Genomic DNA, 18,804 nt, shown 5'->3' with positions numbered 1-18,804 from the left:
TAGCATGCCTATTAATTTAATATAACACTACTGTTATCAGAATCCAGATAGAGGAAGGTACTGGAAACAGGTTAGGAGAAGCTCTTAAAATAATCTGAGTGCTGAATGTATTAGTAGTAATAATACAAATTGACTTGTGAGTGCCTTTTGAGTTTGTTTTGAAAACAGAAGCAATCAGGAGCATCTGAGGAGACACACTTCTGATTGACATGTGTTAGCCATTATTCTCCAGAGCATAGAAAGACATTGGCAATCATTGCAGAGCAATTCTCTCAAGAAGCATTTTGGTTTTTGCTCATTGCTGCTGAATCTGTTATTTTCAATTTCATACACTTCCTGTACAGCTTGATGATTTGTGAAATAATAAGCACAATCAAGAAAATTAACTCTTCACAGAGTCACCTGCGTGGTGTGTGTGTGATAACACATAAGGACTCTCCTCTTAGTAAATTTCTAGCACACAGTACAGTCTTGTCACCCACATCCTGTTGTTGTACCTGAGATCCCCAGAGCTTAGTTCTGGTGCATAACTGAAATTTTTCACCTTTCACTTACATCTCCCCATTGTGCTTTCCTGGGGAGGCAAGGGATCCCTGTTAACCCCCATTCTCTGCTCCTGTGAGTTGGGCCATTTTAGATTCCACATGCCAATGAGCTTGTGCAGTATTTGTCTTCCCATGTTATTTGCCAGTGCCTTTGTTTCAGGTCTTTCAAGTTGCGTATGTGATCATTAAAGCTGCCAATGCCCCACGACCCGGAAACTGGATTTTGGAGCGTTCTGTGGATGGCACCACGTTCAGCCCCTGGCAGTACTACGCAGTCAGTGACACAGAGTGTTTGACACGCTATAACATAACTCCAAGACGGGGGCCACCCACCTACAGAGCTGATGATGAAGTGATCTGCACCTCCTATTACTCCAGACTGGTGCCACTGGAACATGGAGAGGTACTGTACCCACCACGGTGATGCCCTTTGCTCATCAGCAGCCCAAAACAGCCATTGTAGGAGTCAACATTGAACACTCAAAATTGGTGACTCTCAGTACAAAGATCTGCCATATAGCTCCCTCGCTCTGTTTAAGGTAGCCTTGAGTGTGTCTGTTGTGATTAATTCCACTACAGATCATTTTACCATATTGATTTCCTTCCTTCCTGGAGGGCCCTCAGACTTCACTGCTGTGACTGAATGACTCCATCATCCCTGTCAGAGCAGCTCTCCAGAACACCAGGGCAAGAACGTCTGTTGAAATATTAAAGAGAGAAATTAACTGCTTCTAAAAGATAGAGTTCCTAGTTTTCTCCATGTTGTCCTTCCTTGGAGGGTGTGGAGGACTTGGAGGTGCCCACAAAGTATGACAGCTTGGGTGCTCAGCACACACCTCAGGAGAGGCAGATGGGCTGAAAACAGCCCACTCTTTGGAAGCACCTGGCTTGATGAGAGAAAGCTGCCGAAACTCTGGGAAGTGCCCTTCACCCAGGAACTCTGCAGAAAGCTCCTCATTGCTTCAAGTGCAGAGATTAAAGAAGAGAGCTGAATTTTTAAAGCCCCTTTGGCAGGCCATTTGCTTGCCCTCCCCAGCCTGTTCAGAATTTGCTTCTGAAGCCAGAGCCTAATGATAGGTGTTAAAATACTCTCTCCACTGTGGGAGAAGTATCCTGTTAAAGTATTTTCCAGCCAACGCTACACTGAAATGACCAGCTTCCATGCATTGAACATGCAGTGAGGCAGGTGATTCATGAGCAGTTAACATGTTAGACAGATTTTTTACAAGAACCTAATGGGGTTTTGATTTTAGATAGTGTCTTTGTAAATATTATGTCCTGGAGTGAAACCACCAGGGCTGCGTTGTTGCATGCTTAAAATTGGCATTTTATCTTGCTGTCTCCAGATTCACACGTCCCTCATCAATGGCAGACCAAGTGCTGATGATCTGTCACCCAGGTTGCTGGAATTCACCTCTGCACGTTACATCCGCCTTCGCCTGCAGCGCATCCGCACGCTTAATGCAGACCTCATGACCCTCAGCCACAGGGACCCCAAAGACCTCGACCCTATAGTCACAAGACGTGTGAGTACAAGGTGGCACCTTGGCCATTGTGAAAAGTGCTTCAGGGACATAATTGTTTCTTCTTTTCTTTTCAGTTGTTCTTCCAGGTTGGCCTTTTCCTCTGCCAGCTCTCACATTATATGCCAAACATGATCAAAAGTTGTTGTAGGTTTTGCAGCCAAAACAGCAACATGTCAGAGCTCTGGTTCTGTCACACATTTCCAAACATGTAATGTTAGCATTCATTTTGGTGTCACCTGATGCATGTGCATGTCTTGTCATCTGGTGAAGTTAACTTGTGTTCCTCTGATTACCCGTGTTGACTTTGAACTTGTTCATATCGGATCACATGTTTTTGTCCATTTTCTAGTCGGACTACCCATCTCCTTGTTGCTGAGTTACAAAAGATCTTCATGTGTTTTACGTATAAGTCTTTTATCAGATTTGTGTATGTTACAGATAGCTTCTCTCTGTCTGGAGTTTGCTTATTCACGTTTCTAACTATAACTTTTGATGAGCAGAACTTTCAATTTTCATGATCTCCAGCTTGCCATTTTTCCTTTATGGTTAGTGCTGTCTCTGTCCTTTGGGAAAACTATCTGCTTATCCCAGGTTCACAATGTTGTTATCCTATTTGCTCCTCTAGCAATTTTATAGTTTAGCTTTTGTGTCTATAACCAATCTCAAATCAGTTTTTGTGTTTGCTGAGAGGTAGGACTCAGGGCCCTTTTCTCCCCCCGTATACATGTGTAATCCGGCACCATTTGTTTAAAATACTTTGTTTCCCCCATTAAATGGTTCCTTCTTTTTAAAGATCATTTTGGCTATTTTAAATTCCTTGTGTTTCCTTATAAATGTTAGAATCTGTTTGTTAATTTCTACCTAAGGAAAAAAAATGCCTGCCAAGCTTTCCATTGGGATTGCATTGATTCTTTAGATCCATTTAGGAAGAGATTTTAACAATATTGAATCATCAATCCATGAACATGCTGCTTTCTCTACTTACTTAGGTCTTCTTTAATTCCTGTTGGCAATATTTTGTTGGTTGGTAAAGCTGTTGTCCAATAATGCAAAAACAAGGAATCAAAGGCAAACAAAGTGTTGAGTAAGAGTCAACTGGCTTCATTGTAGATGACAATTGTGTGCATAGAAAATCTACAAAACAACGACTAGAACTAATAAGTGAATTTAGCAGTATACAAAATTTGCAATTTACAAAAATGAATCACATTTCTATCTACTATCAATGAACAAAGGGAAATAAAATCTAAAAGAGTCTGTTGATGCTAACATGCAGAAGCAAGAAGTGGGTGAGCAGGCTTAAGTGGAAGACTTCATTCTGCTAATGTGGTGATTCCCATCTGCTGATTTTTGTGTTAGGCAAACTTTGCATTTGGGGATACATATTGCTTGTTGGTGATGTGTTAACCTTTTTATATAAAGGTATATTAACCTTACTTGTATTTTTAGGCATTTCAAAGTTGGCTGTTCTGGTTTAAAAATGTAGCCAAATTAGAAAATTCTTCTAGAATTTTGGGTTCTGCTGGTGGGCTAAGCTGAGCATTATTGATTTTAATTGAACACAAAGATTCTTTGGGCATGACATACTATTTCAAAATGCACATCAAATTATATTTTAATTACCAACAATGACTCTTAAACCACTGGAAATTTTTGAGGAGAGCCAGCATTTCTTTTCACTCAGATAAGAGATTTTTAACTTGTTTGTAACTTTCTTTTTCTTTAGTATTTCTATTCGATAAAAGACATTTCTGTTGGAGGAATGTGTATTTGCTATGGCCATGCTCGTAGCTGTCCATGGGATGAAACCACAAAGGTGAGCCCTGGGAGTTTGCAATTTACTGAAACTTCAACACAGAAGTTTCAGCCAGAAGGTTTTCATTACTCTTCTTATTCAAAGAAGACATTGAAGGGTATAAAATCATGCTAAAAATAAAAAAAACATTTTCAGATAATTTATCTGGTTTCATTTTTTAAAAGAATCTCATCATTTTGCTTTGTTTGGAGGATATATTTATAATTAAGTCCTGCCCATGATTTTTGTGGTAAAATATCCACAACATAAAAGTTACCATAATAAGATGTACAGTTCTGTGGTCTTGTGTATTTTGAAGCTCTGTTCTGAATAAGAGTGTGCCTGGAAGTGAGGGCAGTGGGGGAGAGAGGGACGGGGCGAGCGGCAGGGGAGAGAAACAGCCCGAACAATGTATGCACATATGAATAAATGAATAAAAAACACAAAAAGAGCACAAACCAAAACCATGTGCTGTTATAAATTATGTTTACATTTTTTTAAAAGAAAGTTGTCCACTTCTGTTTTCTCCTCCATTTCTGTGGTACTAAATGAGAATAAAGTTTACCTGTTTTAGAATAATATTAAGTGAATAATATGGCATTGTCACCTTTCAAAACACAGGAAGTTACTTCTTGTTTTCTCTCAATCTCATCAAGTCAGTACTTCTTGTAGGGCTATTTCTATTTACTTACTTATTTTTGTGGTGCTGGGGATGGAACCCAGGACTTCATGCATGCTAGGCAAGTGCTCTCCTACTGAGCTTCATCCCCAGTCTGGATTACTCTATTTTTATGCAGAAAAATACATTAGTGAACTTCAGAAAATAATGAGAAAAATCTCTTAATAATTAAGAAAATTGTTAACAGTTGCTTTCAAACCTGTAAAGTCCATGTATCTTCTTAAGACCATTTTTGCTAATTAACTGACACTTTGGCAGGTTGTAGGTATTATTCTTCTCTGAACGTCAAATGCCAGCGTTTCTGATACAGTCACGTATCTCCCAGTGGGAAATCTTGCCACCTATTTGACCATGATGGATTCTTCTCTTAAGCACGATTAGGGAGTCTATGCAAGTAAACTCTTCTGATGATGAGCATCCCTTTTTGTTTAGCAACTCCAGTGTCAGTGTGAACACAACACCTGTGGGGAGAGCTGTGACAGGTGCTGTCCTGGGTACCATCAGCAGCCCTGGAGGCCTGGAACCATTTCCTCTGGCAACACGTGTGAAGGTAAAAACACTTACAATATAATGAATGTAATTTTAAGCTTCTGGGTTCTTAATCACTTTTATAATGAATAGTAAGACTTATTTTTTTTTCACATAGTCAAATAGTTCCTACAGCTGTGGTTTAACTTAATAAAGTTCAAACTACTGAGGAGTAAATGTCTCCTTGTGACTGCTGTTTTATCTAAGGACTCCTTCCCATGTGAACGTTGATGATTTATGAATTTGGAGTTAACTTCTAAATGGGAGTATATGACAAGATCCCAGCATCTGGCAGTATGTGAAAGTGTGGAGCAAAAAGTATTACTTCCAGTTCATCACCATCTTGTCACTTTTTTATTATTTCCTACCGTGTTCTTCCTAAAACTGTACACAAATGTAAAGCATATAGTGACATGCCACTCCCCATGGAGTTCTTACGCAGGTGACAGTCTACACACGCCATTCTCTGTACTTGACTTCTGTTGGTTTTGGTGTTAGGAATTGAAACCAGGGTCTGGCATACTATGCTAACATTTGCTTTCCTGCTGAGTTACACCCCGGCCCTGTACAGTTTATTTGTTTTTCACCACGAGGTCTCTTCTGTAGCTTGACCTGCTTTCTATGTAATTCAGGCTAGCTTTGACCTTTCCATCCTCCTGACTTAGCCTCCACAGTGCTGGGATTACAGCTACAGTCCACCGTGCCAACCCACATTGCTTTTTAATGCTTAACAAAATATCTTTAAAAGTTTCCATATTAACAATGCGAAATGCTGTTTTTAAAAGCAACAGCATGGAATTCCACTGTAAGGATATTTTAGTTGCTACCAGTCTGATACTACAAACAGTGCTGCAATGATTAGCCTGTGCCTATCGTCCACAAGTATGTCAGCACTTATGCACAGTGTAATCCCACAAATGGATTGCTGGAGCAGATGGCACGCATATTTGCTGTTTTACTGTTATTGGGTGGTGCAGGGAGTGAACCAGGGCCCTGTGCATGCTAGGCAAACACTCTCCTACTGAGCTACATTCTCAGACCTTGTTTTTTTGAGGCAGGGGTTCACTATGTAGTTCATGCTATCTGGAATTGGTGATCCTCCTGCTTCTGAGTGCTAGGATTCCAGGCAGGCACTACCATGCCCAGCCTGCACACTTGTTATTTTGATAGTGCTTCCCAATTGACTTCTGTGATACTGTCTATACCTTATTAAAATCATTTATTCTAAAATTTTAATCTAACGTCTAATCCTAAAAACTTACTTTGGGAAATCAGGACCTGCTTTCCATAGGACATACTACGTGTATTAATTAAGATGTTAAATTATGCTCCTAGAATGTAATTGTCACAACAAAGCCAAAGACTGTTACTATGATGAAAGTGTCGCGAGTCAGCAGAGAAGCTTGAACACGGCAGGGCAGTTCCAGGGAGGAGGCGTCTGCATCAATTGCCTGCAGAACACCACGGGGATCAACTGTGAGACCTGCATTGATGGGTACTACCGGCCACACAAAGTGAGCATCCTTTCGCCCTGTAGCTCAGCTCCACTGTCTTCCACGGGGCAGAGGGCCTCCACCAAGTCTCGGCCTCTACATGGGAGCCTTGTTTCCTTTCGTAATACTTCCTGCGGGTTCTTGTGTTGCTTCTAGTGTTCCTTAGATTCCTGTCTCCTACTTCATTGGGTTTTCTTGCTCCAAGTAAAATGTGCCTGCGTGGCTTGTTGCTTAACTTGGATTCAGGGTCCTGTTAGCTGAGGAATCTGGGGTAATAATAAGTGTAGGCGTGAAGAATCAGTCAGTGACTAAAGTAGCTGTGTCTTTCCCATAGGATGTGTTCAATCAGTCCTCAATTGACCTGATATATAGCTGTGTCATGGGTCCTTGGGTGGCTTATTTATAGGTAATGCTTAAAATATTGCTCTGAGAGATAGCAGAGGGACAAGGTAGCGGTAGTGGTGGTGGTGGGGAAGAGGGAAAGAATGATACTCTGCTAATGCTGCTAACTCCTGTCACCATCAAAAAGATGTTTGTGGCAGGCTAGGCCTGTGACACATACCTATAAACACAGCTATTCAGGAGGCAGAGATTGGGAGGCTCATGATTCAAGGACAGCCCAGGCAAAAAGTGAGCAAGACCTAATCCTCCCCACCTCAACCAGCAAGTTGAGCATGTTGGCATGCACCTGTAATCCCAGCTACATGGGAGGCAGAGGTGGGAGGACAATAGTTCATGGCAAAAAGCAAGACCCTATCTGAAAAACAACCGAATACACAAGGACTGGGGACTGCCTCAAGTGGTGGAGCACCTGCCTAGCAAGCATGTACCCCAGTACCTCGAAAAAAAAACGTGTATGTCAAAAAAAATACTTTGTAGCTTCCTGCTTGAGATCACTTTATCCTCCTGATACCTACATCCCCTTGTTACACAAAATCACTGCAAGAGTCCGTCTTGAACGGGACGCTGACATCCTGTCGATGTTATCATGGGATCATTGCTAATACTGCTGGTGTCTCTAGCAGGATAACATAGGCCAGCCCTGCCTTTCAGGTGTCTCCTTATGAAGATGAGCCTTGCCATCCCTGTGACTGTGACCCTGTGGGCTCCCTTGGTCCTGTCTGTGTCAAGGACGACCAACATTCTGACTTCCACAATGGTAAACACTTGGCTCATTTTGTGACCGCGGAAGATTGGTGTCTGGTGGAATGATTACCACTGTGTACCGGTTTGGTGGTACAGTTTGGTGTGATTCTTTACAGACTCTGTTCACCAGACATTTATTAAGCATCTACTGCATGCCAGGGAGTTTTCTAGAACTTGTGTCTGTGTGTGTGTTTTTCTGTGTGTGTGTTTGTTTCTCTGTGTGTGTGGGGGGGGGGTGGGTGGTGCATGTCTGTATGTGTTTTTCTGTGTGTGTGTCTGTGTGTGTATTTGTTTCTCTGTGTGTCTGAGTGTGTTTTTGTGTGTGTGTTTCTGTGTGTAGGGGTGTGGTATGTGTGTGTTTCTGTGTGTGTGTGTGGGTGGTGTGTGTGTGTGTGTGTGTTTCTGTGTGTGGGTGTGTCTGAAGAAGATGGTGATCAAGGCCCCTGCTCACAGGCAACACTAACCAAAAAGTGCCAGAACAATGTAATGCCAGGCAGGGATGGGGCTGTAGGTGAAAAGCAAACTTGGGACTAAGTGGCTGGAAGGAGATAGGGTGTGGAGATGCCAGTGTTGGGGTGATGACATGACATTTGAGCAGATAACTGAGCACCTGATGAAAGAGGAAGGGCACAGCCTAAGCCATATGTGGAGCGCAGGAAGTAGCAGTTGCTGTCTTTAGCTCTTAGAAGATGCTCTAGGGCTTCTTCATCCATCATCTCACAAAGCAAGCAAACCCTCCAGTTAATGTTGTCCATGTCAGTGTTCCTTCCCTTCAAAAACTAGTAAATGGACCTGCAAATGCCACAGCGCCCTGAAGGGGTTGCATCTTTCCAAAGCCTTCTGTGACCCCCTCCGGTTCTCAGCCACTGGCAGTTAAAGTGACTGCTGACCAACAGGAAAGGATGGGCCTGTCAGAATAGTGGAGGGCGTGTTGCACGCTGAATTGATTCTTCTGTGTCACTGCTGTTAGGATGGTGATGATAATGATGGTGGTGGTGGTGACAGTTACCCTGATTGGGTTTATTAAAAAAAATGTCACCTAAGCTTTTCAACCATAGCATACAGAAATGATTTCACCTGTCTCCCAGGCAAGGAAAGTAGCTCAGAGCAGTAAGACACTCACCCAAGGTTATACAGCTGAGATTCAGAGAGGTGCTAATGGTGCTGATTTTTTTCTTTTCTTGTTTTTTTTTTTTTTGCCTCTGTGCTTTATTTAAAAAACTGTTTCTATCACTTACTTACTTCAAGCAGCAGTTCAGTGCTTTTGATGTTCATCACCACAATCTTAGAATGTTGTCTTCACCCCACGAAGACAGTCTTTACCCATTAACCCTCACTCCTACTTTCTGTCCCCACCCTCTCCAGTGTGGGCAGAACTCCCACACTCATCTCCTTTCTCCATATGGATTTGTTTATTCTGGGATTTTCATGCGAGTGGAACCATCTTATGGATGGTTCTTTGTGACTGATGTCACTCACTTAGTATAATATTTTAAGGGTCATCCATGCTGTGGCATGCATCAGAGCTCATTCCTTCTTATTGCTGAACAATGTCCCACTGTATGGGTGTGTCACATTTCCATATCCACTCATCACTTGGTACATACTTGGGTTATTCCTACCTTTTGGCTATTATGAATAAGGCTTCTTTTTTTTACTATTATTGTTGTACTGGGGGTTCATTGTGACATTTACAAAAGTTCTTAAAATATATCACAGTTGAATTCACCCCTCCATCATTCCCCTTTATCCCTCCTCCCTGCATTCCTGGAATAGTTTCAACAGGTCTCATTTTTCCATTTTCATACATGAGTACATAATATTCCACCATATTCACCTCCCTACACCCTTTCCTTATATCTTCCCCCCTCCCACTGGTACAAACCCCCTAAATAAGGCTTCTATAAACATTTATTTACAAGTTTTTTTGTGGCTATACGTCTTAGCAGTAGAATTACTATATCCTGTGGTAATTCTATAATTGCTCTATAATGTTTTGAAGAAGCACCAAGGGGTTTTCTAAGGTTGCTATATTTTTCTGCATGGCCACCAGCATCTCTGGGTTTTCTGTTTTCTTTCTTTAAATCAGGAATTGGCAAATAATGGTCCATGGGTCAAATTCACACTCTGCTTGCTATGAATAAGGTTTTATTAGAACAGAGCTGGGGCTATTTGCATATGTATTGTCTATGGCTGTGTTAGAGCAATAATGGCTGGGTTGAATAGTTGCAACAGAGCCTCTATTTAGGCCAAAAGCCTAAAATATACAGAGAAAGCTTGCTGACCCCTGCCTTAAACTCTTTTACTTTCATGTTGGGTCCTTGCCTTTGTTTTCTCCCCAGGGAAGTGGCCGGGCCAGTGTCCATGTAAGGAAGGTTATGCAGGAGAAAAATGTGACCGCTGCCAGTTTGGCTATCGGGGTTACCCAAGCTGCATCCGCTGTGACTGCAGTCCAGCTGGCAGTGTGAACGAGGATCCCTGCATAGAGCCGTGTCTTTGTAAGGTAAGTTTGAAGGTCAAAGATGCCCCTGAGTGTTTTCTGTGGTTCTCTGAAAACACAGTATGTTCCACTAACTGGGATGATCAGGTCTTGTGCAAAGCAGAAAGGTTTAAGCAGAAATTTCCCCATCCTAAGTGTACCATGTCATAGTGAGCTGGCTCGTTGTATGTACTTGAACTTGGGTTGTCACCTGGTTTTCTTTGTTTGGTACCTCAGGGTAGTGGCCATATATTCCCGAGGCATTTCTGTAACTTCTTAGGTGAAATCCAACACTGAATACCATTTCTTTGGCCTTGCCTTAATTCTTCTATGACATTCTTTTCCAGCTTTGTGTTTGGAGGAGATCCAGGTAAATACTAAATTTCCAAGAACACTAATTAAATGCAGGTCTGTCATCTTGGATTCCTGCTAAAAAGGAATTGTATAATCATAAGAAGTGCTTTCGTATGGTCCCAGTCATTGTCATATGATATTAATAACAACTTCCCCGAAATTCCTAGGATTCCCCCTTACCTATGTGCTTATTCCCATGGAAGTAGTCTCAGGCACATTTTTATGTGGCTAAAAATAATCTTGAGTATGTAGGAGCAGGACAAAAAGTATATAGCCATCTTCAGATTTTAAAACCTCTCTTCCAGCTGGGCATGGTGGTATAATCTCAGCTCATGGGAGGCTGAGGACGGACACTGGACAATATGATGCCAGTCTTGGTTGCATAGCAAGACCTTGTCTCAAAAAAGAAACAAGCATGCAAATAAAAAAATCTGTAAATCAGCGAAAATGAAAGCTTTAAAACAAACAATCCATTTAAATGTAAAGACCAGGCTGTAAGATTCCCAGCCTTATTCTTGATTACAAAATCAAATGAGAGTTATTTCCAAATATCTGTTCTGGAAATAGTGACTTCCTGAGGCTTCATGTGTGCATTTATTTATTTATTCGTTCGTTTCCGTGCATTGCCAAACTGCTTCTCAGTCACGTCATATGAATGATGTTTTCTTCTGTCTATCTGGGCACATCGGTTTCACCAGCTCATGTTTTATTATAACTTGCAGGACAATGTCGAGGGGAAAAACTGTGATCGCTGTAAGCCAGGATTCTATAACCTGAAGGAAAGAAATCCCCAGGGCTGTTCTGAGTGCTTCTGCTTCGGCGTCTCTGATGTCTGTGACAGCCTTTCTTGGCCCATCGGTCAGGTGGGAGGCACTGGGCACAGTGGGTTAATTAGCAGGTGGCCTCATGAGCTCTTATGGCTGTGTTACATTGCCTTAAAGCTGACTTGCCCTGAAATACCACTGTCCTCCATTTTGGAACGACACTGGCCTAGATCAAAGGCTATCCACTCCTAAAAGTGTCCCTGTATTTTCTAAGTTGTGTTTATTCCCACATGCATATTCCTATCAAAATAATAGGATGCTGTGACACAGTAGATGTGTCCTGTTTGCATTCCTTCTGTGGGAAATTGTGCCCAGAGGGAAGGTCAGGTCTCACCCCCCCACACCAGTCTCGGGCCACTGGGACCTGGGGCCTTAAAGAGCTGGTGGGGGGGGAGGCACTCCAGAGGTAAGGGTGGGAACAATAGCAGGTGGCACAGGGTCTATGATGGTAGGAGGGGTTTATGAAGGCTGGAGAGATTTTTGAAGGGGGTTATGAAGGTAGGTAGGTTGTTTTGGGACTGGGGAGTTCTGGAGGGGATGAGATCAGGGTGACAAATGGTGATAAGGAGAGGGGACAGCATATGATGGCTAGAGATGAGGGAGGAGCTGTCTGGTTCACTGACTACAGTGGCCACCACCCTGAGCAGAGCATTTGCCATCTCTGTGTAAATGAAAAACTGGGAGTGTAGGATCTGAAGATGGTTGTTACATGTTTTCCAGCATTTGGGCAACGAGGAAGGAGAGTCAGAATTCTCAAAAGACATTTTATTCAGTGCATTTCCAGCTTAAGTATCCCTTACCTAAGATACCAAGGACCAGAAGTGTTTTGGGTTCGGGACTTTTTCAAATGTTTGGAATATTTGCATATATATAATCTGATATTTTTCTGGGAGGAGCCCCAGTCTAAACATGACGCTCATTTGTTTCATGTAACATACACATAGCTTGAAGGTAATTTTATACTATTTTTAGTGCAACTGCATTTTTTTTTCAATTGCTGTTTGGCACCAGCTTTAAAAAACAAAAAAGTACACTGTTGGTTATGGATAGGCTGTTTGTATCATTTGATTCCTGATTTCCTTCATTGAACATTACAACAGCTTTGATTTATCACCTGTTTATCATGGTGCACCTGCATTTTGACTGTGACCCATCGTAGGGAGTCATGTGTGACATTTTCTACCCTGGGTCAAAAAGTTTTTGATTGTAGACTTTCAGATTAAGGATGCTCAGCCTATAATGAAGTCTTTGATATTTAAAAAATATCTAAAAATATATACCTACAGCTTTTATGATCTTGTCCCTTTATTTTTGCTCATATTGATCTGGCTTTGTATGTGTGACTTGTTCTCAGCTTTTCTGGGTTCTTTGACAAGAGGAAAGGTCACATGCCATGTGGTTCAATAGCAAGTTTGGTTAATTTCATCCCTAGTTAGGCTTTGAGTCTGTCTCTTCATTGTGAAGATATTTGCACTGGACTATGTGAAATATAAGTTGACCTGTACTTCGTAATCTAAAACTTTTAGGTTTTTAAATTTTATTTTAAGGTGAGCGATATGTCTGGGTGGCTGGTCACTGACTTGATCAGTCCAAATAGGATCCAGTCTCAGCAGGATACGCGGGGTGGGCGCCATCAGATCAGTATCAACAACACAGTGGTCATGCAGAGGCTGGCTTCCAAGTCCTACTGGTCAGCCCCCGAGGCCTACCTGGGAAATAAGGTATGTATCTGCATGCCATCACCTTTGTGGTAAAGGTCAGAGAACCTGTTTGCATTTTAAGTAGTCCTATGGGTCACTTGAGTTTGGGGACAGCGTGTCATAGTCTTTATTTATATCTGATATATAGGATCTTTTTGATCTTTCTTGACTTTTTTTTTTTTTTTTTTTTTTTTGGTACTGGGGATTGAGCACTGGACCTTGTACTTGGTGGGCAACCTTCTTGCCATGGCCGACTTTCTTCCTCTATGTCCTTGGGTCACTTGGGGCTTTATGAAGTGCTCATTGTGTTCCCACTTTGTACAGTTAGTGGTACACTCAGCCTAGTACCCCATGGCTTAGTGGAGGGGCTGGTGCACAGAAAACACTCAGGGAAGCTTCCTGCAATGGGTCTTTTTGCTCTGCTCCCTCTGTTTCAGTCCCAGGACAGGCTGTTACTCACATAAAAGTCCAGATAGAAACAGATGGAGTGCTGTCTGTCCTAATTGTAAGAGTGCAAGATGATGATCTATGATGCTGATCACCTACAAAGTTGGAGATTAAACTTTCCCTACAACGATGTGTCCCTGTCCCCTCCTCTCTAGGTTCTGATTGATTGGGAGAGATATTTGGGAGAACCTATCTTAGTAACTGTAGCTCCCCACTCCCTTGGGAGTTTAATTTGTTTTAAGACAATGTTATACTTTCCTAATAGTGTAGTCTTACAGTTTTATAAGTTTCTAGTTAATTTGATTATTATATTTTCTAACGTGTATTTTTAAGGAGTATTTATTTTTGAAAATGATTATTTTTCCATCATATAGTGGAGATCTATGCTCTTTTTATAATATGATCTTATAACCAAGGTTCATTGCTTTTTTTTTTTCTCTTGAAAGTTTATGTGACTATAAAATTGGATTCTGAACATTATCTCACTGTGACACATCCATCAAGAAAAAAGTCTCTGTTTACATGGAAGGACATCTGATTTGGAAGAAATGCTTTCAGTCCTTCATTTAAATAGCAGATCTAGGATGTTACTTTCCTGCAAGGCTGGCAATGAAATCAAAATGCTGAGATTGTAGTCATGGGTCAAATCCACCCCAAATCATTTAAGTAGAGTAGATGTCTGTTGCACATTAACAAAGATGTGTAGTCATTTCCTGCATAAAAAGCAGGAGACCATTTTTATATCCTGCAACATAGTAATATCAGTTAAATGAAATTTTGTATCATCTGCTTTTGGCTGTGCTGGCCACTGGGCTAGCTTGCAGCCTAGCTGTATCCAGGTGTGTCCTTTCAACACTTGCTCTGACTCGGAGCTATGACCATTGTACTCCTTGGTGTTCACTCTCATTTAACTGTTCCAGCTGACTGCATTTGGTGGCTTCCTGAAATACACTGTGTCTTACGACATTCCAGTGGAGACAGTGGACAGTGACCTCATGTCTCACACCGACGTCATCATCAAGGTGACTATTACCACTGCTTTTGTGGTAGAGCTCAGGATGGGTGATAGTTTGATGACTGCAAATGGTGAGACAGGAGGTCCCAGCAAGGTCAGTGTGGTCAGGTGACCATTCAGTAGTGCCAACCTGAACAGCTGGAAACTGGGAAAGGTAAATCACTTTTTTTTTGGTGGTACTGGAGTTTGAACTCAGCCTTGCTATCTCTTGAGCCACACCTCCAGCCCTTTTTTGCTTTAGTTATTTTTCAAATAAGGTCTCAGATTTGTACCCTGGCCCCTCCGGACTGTGATTATCCCATTTATGCTACTCACATAGTTAGGATGTCAAGCATGCACCACTTATTGGCTGAGATGGGGTCTCACAAACTTTGCCCATGCTGAACTCGAAGCGCACTCCTCCCAGTCTCCACCTGCTGAATAGCTGTGATTACAGGCCTGAGCCACCACACCCAGCTGGTAAATCACTTTAGTTAACAGAAAATTTATGAAAAATTGGAGCTAGAGTTATTGTCCATAGTTTTCTCTGTTTCTGTTGTAAGGATTAAGGATGTGAGATGGCTGCTTTGTTGAAAACTATAGGCAAATGCATGACTTCGTGTCTTCCACGATTCCGGCTTCGTATACTGTCTTCAGATTGGTTGTTGGGATTGTCTGCAAGGAATGCAATCAAGCACCTTTTCTTAAGTCATTCTGGACTCAGGATTTGAGGGTTTGCCACAAGAATCATGGAAACCACGTTGCTAGATAAAAAGTTTATTTTGGGTCATTAAACTGAATTACAGATGTCTTTTTTTTTTTTTGTGGAATCAGAGTTTGAACTCAGGGCTTCACTCTTGAAAGCAGGTACTTTACCACACCTCCGGCCCATTTTACTCTGGTTAGTTTGGAATGGAATCTTGAGAATGATTTGTCCTAGCTGGCCTCAAGCCTCAATCCTCCTCATCTCAGTCTTTCAAGTAGCTAGGATTATAGGCATGGGCCACTGGTGCCCAGCTGCATTATAGGTGTCTTTCCTCTTGTCCTTAAATGCTAGGGAAATGGACTCACTTTGAGCACCCAGGCTGAAGGCCTCTCACTGCAACCCTATGAAGAGTACTTCAACATGGTTAGACTTGTGCCTGAGAACTTCCGAGACTTTAACACCAAAAAGGAGGTTGATCGCGATCAGTTCATGACCCTCCTTGCCAATGTGACACATCTCTTGATCAGAGCCAACTACAATTCTGCGAAAATGGCTCTTTACAGGTAGGTACTGAAATGGGAAGGGACGTTAAGGGGAAGGACTACAATCTTGTCTCTATTGTTATATATTTTGAGCTTATCATAAGGGCACAGTTAAAGGAACCAGCTGTATTGTTATTTTTAGAAATGCAATTGCATTGAATACATAAGACTAAGTGTGATGGCAAATGTATCTAGCAGGAAACAGACTTGATTTTAGGTTCAGAGATTTTCAGTGTGTTTCCAGTGAATGCCTGATGAGCTGACGTTGCCTGGACTGTGTTGCATCTCATTCTCTCTCCTGGTGCTAAGGGTCTTAGTTTTGTACAGTTATTTAAGCTAATGTGTCCATCTTTGGTCATTTTATTACTTTGAAGAGGTCAGTTTCTCACAATTCCTAGCGAAGCATAAAAGTCAGATGCCACTAAAGCAAACATGGGATATCTCACTTCAGGCTCCTCTCTGTATTCATGAAAAAGTGATGGAATGGATGAATTTCTGTGAAATGATTTAGCTCCAAACAGACGACATCAGACCTTTCTCCCAGCAGTGTACTGGCAGTAGCACATTTTGCAATAAACGTTGAAAGTGTTTCCTGAGAACAATGATGTATTCCCCAGGGTGAATTGTTGTGGCAATCTTTAGGGACTTACAAAAATCCCATGACCATTTTGTTTAAACTAAATCTTTTAGGAGTCTCAGTTCACTGAGATGAGAGATGTCATTTGCAGTGTGTGAGTCACATAGGACTCTTGCCTATTTGTTTGTAGGCTGGATTCTGTCTCTGTGGACACGGCGAGCCCCAATGCTATCGACCTGGCAGTAGCCACTGACGTGGAGCACTGTGAATGTCCCCATGGCCACACAGGGACCTCCTGTGAGGTATGACTTTGCCTCCCTGCCTGTCTCCTTCCTTTTGTTTTGTTCTTTCCCAAGTGGAAAGAGTATACAGAAGTTGATTTAATGATGCACTTTGGAATTTTAACTTTAGAAAACAGTGTGTGCTTTAGACTGTATCGGATTACAGGAATACTGGGCATCGCATTATTTAAAGCAATCAGATTTCTCTGCCAGGGGTGCATTGGAGTAACTGGAATTACCTGACTTTGTGCAGCATTCTTGCCTCAGTCCATCGGAAACTTGCAATCCCTGTGCTGGATTTTGCATGTTTGTCTATTTTTTCTGCAGTGCACAGAGCCTCGTGGTTGCTAGACAAGTGCTCACCACTTAAGCCTCACCCCAGTCCTTGTCCTTTTAGTTTATTTTTCCAGATTGGATCGCACACTTTTGCTTGGCCTGACCTCAAACCATGATCCTCCTAACTCTCCCTCCTGAGTGACTGGGATTATAGCTGTGTGCCACCACATCCGGCCCAGATTTTGCATTTCTAAGGAGGATTGAATTTGCTTATCTGAACATTTATAATTTGTGCAAGACAAGGACAGCTTCAAGCAAGCCAGGCCTATTTTGAGACTTTTTTATAGTCCCTGGCTATTTACTCTGGTGGGCTCCACTTCACATATGTAGCACAAGTTCTGCATCCATGAATTGAACCAACCATGGATTAAAGACATTCCAAAAAAAACTTTGTCTGTACTAAACATGTACAGACTTTCTTGTCATCATTTTGTAACAATATAGTACAAAAACTATTTACTTGGCATTTACATTGTAGTAGGTAGTAGAGGTCATTGAGAGACTATTTAAAAAATATAGGAGGCTGTGTATCTAGAGTACTTAGCAGACATGGTTGTTAGAATTTAATGAGGTGACGTGTGGATAGACCTTCGAACACTGCCAAATAAAATAGGGTATTCTCCGTCAGAGAGAGTTATTATCAACACTATGTCCAAACAATTTAAATGCATTTATAGATAATTTGCAAGAGGTGTAACATTTACATATAACCTACACACTCACAAAGTTACATTCCTGAGCACAGATCCTATACTTTTCCTCCTGATACACTTTATGCCACCTCTAGGTTCCATAAAATGCCTATGGAAGGAAATGCTGTGTAAATAGTTGTTCTACTTTATTGCTTAGGAAATAGTGACAAGAAAAGAAAGTCTACGTGCTCAGTGCAGACAAGGCGTTCCTATGGTTGTCTGGGGAGGAGTCTCCCTGGACAGGGTCCTGGGATTATGGTGGGTGGATTGTACCCATCTGTGAGCATTTTTGTCTGTCAGAAGAACCCATTCTTTAATCAAACTGTTACTCAGAAGCTGACTTCAAGAACCAGGCAGCTTTGCTGGGGGAGGAAATTCTCCACTGGGAGCCACCACGTAGACCCCAAGGCACTGCCTCCCAAGCAGTGAGCCCCCTTCCCAAGGGGTGCACAACAGGGCCAAGAAGTGTGGGAACTTTCATAGTGTCTGTGAGAATGAATGTATTTAAATGATATTTGTATAATTAAAATATTCTTTAAGAGTTCCTAAAGAAAACAAAAAGCAAATTCAACCCCCTCCTGCCACTCCTCCCGGGCAGGGTACTGACTTCCACATAAATCCTTCCCACGCCTGCTCTGTAAAGGTGTTTTGTGTCTGCTGGAGCCTTAGCCCTTAGCAGCTATGGACATGACCTTCAAGGTATACTCACCTGACTGAATTATCCATGGACACACTGGGCACTGTGTAACTATCTGTGTGCCACACTCCCTATTTATAAAGCAGAGATGCTGATTTGCAGAGGTGTCATGGGAGTTAATGCCTTGCAGTGTGTGCCTGGCTTCCCACTCCTGAAAGGCAGGCCTTGGATGCCCACCTGCCTCTCTGGGTTGATCCCGTGGAAATCACACCTGCAGCCTTTGCTCAATTAAACGGATGCAGCCTGACCTAGACCTGCTGTTAAACATGTATATTATAGTTTGTTGGTGACCTTTAATGAATTGCAGGCAAAGGGGACAAAAATGCAGTTGAGAGAGAAAAAGGAAAGACTTCTGAAGGAGACACTGGCCGGACAGTGTTATGTCATTTCTAGTTAGGAGTGTGACAGTGAGGTGCCACTAAGGAGCATGCTGTCACATGGCATGGCCACTAAGTTTTGTGTG

The 18,804-nt window shown here is 42.1% G+C and overlaps 1 protein-coding gene across 1 annotated transcript in view; it reads left to right on the top strand.

Moving 5' to 3' along the window:
* Positions 1-18,804, top strand: part of Lama1 (laminin subunit alpha 1) — a 178,735-nt gene that overhangs the window by 82,357 nt on the left and 77,574 nt on the right. The window contains exons 4-15 of the mRNA XM_074070313.1: positions 706-948; positions 1,892-2,071; positions 3,798-3,887; positions 4,978-5,095; positions 6,409-6,587; positions 7,620-7,725; positions 10,055-10,215; positions 11,268-11,408; positions 12,917-13,090; positions 14,437-14,538; positions 15,568-15,779; positions 16,526-16,637. Of these exons, the coding sequence (XP_073926414.1) occupies positions 706-948; positions 1,892-2,071; positions 3,798-3,887; positions 4,978-5,095; positions 6,409-6,587; positions 7,620-7,725; positions 10,055-10,215; positions 11,268-11,408; positions 12,917-13,090; positions 14,437-14,538; positions 15,568-15,779; positions 16,526-16,637 (1,818 nt within the window). The remainder of the gene's footprint in view (positions 1-705; positions 949-1,891; positions 2,072-3,797; positions 3,888-4,977; positions 5,096-6,408; positions 6,588-7,619; positions 7,726-10,054; positions 10,216-11,267; positions 11,409-12,916; positions 13,091-14,436; positions 14,539-15,567; positions 15,780-16,525; positions 16,638-18,804) is intronic.

Source organism: Castor canadensis, chromosome 4 (assembly GCF_047511655.1).
Source record: "Castor canadensis chromosome 4, mCasCan1.hap1v2, whole genome shotgun sequence".
Classification (NCBI taxonomy): Eukaryota; Metazoa; Chordata; class Mammalia; order Rodentia; family Castoridae; genus Castor; species Castor canadensis.
This window is presented reverse-complemented; position numbering and strand designations above follow the sequence as displayed.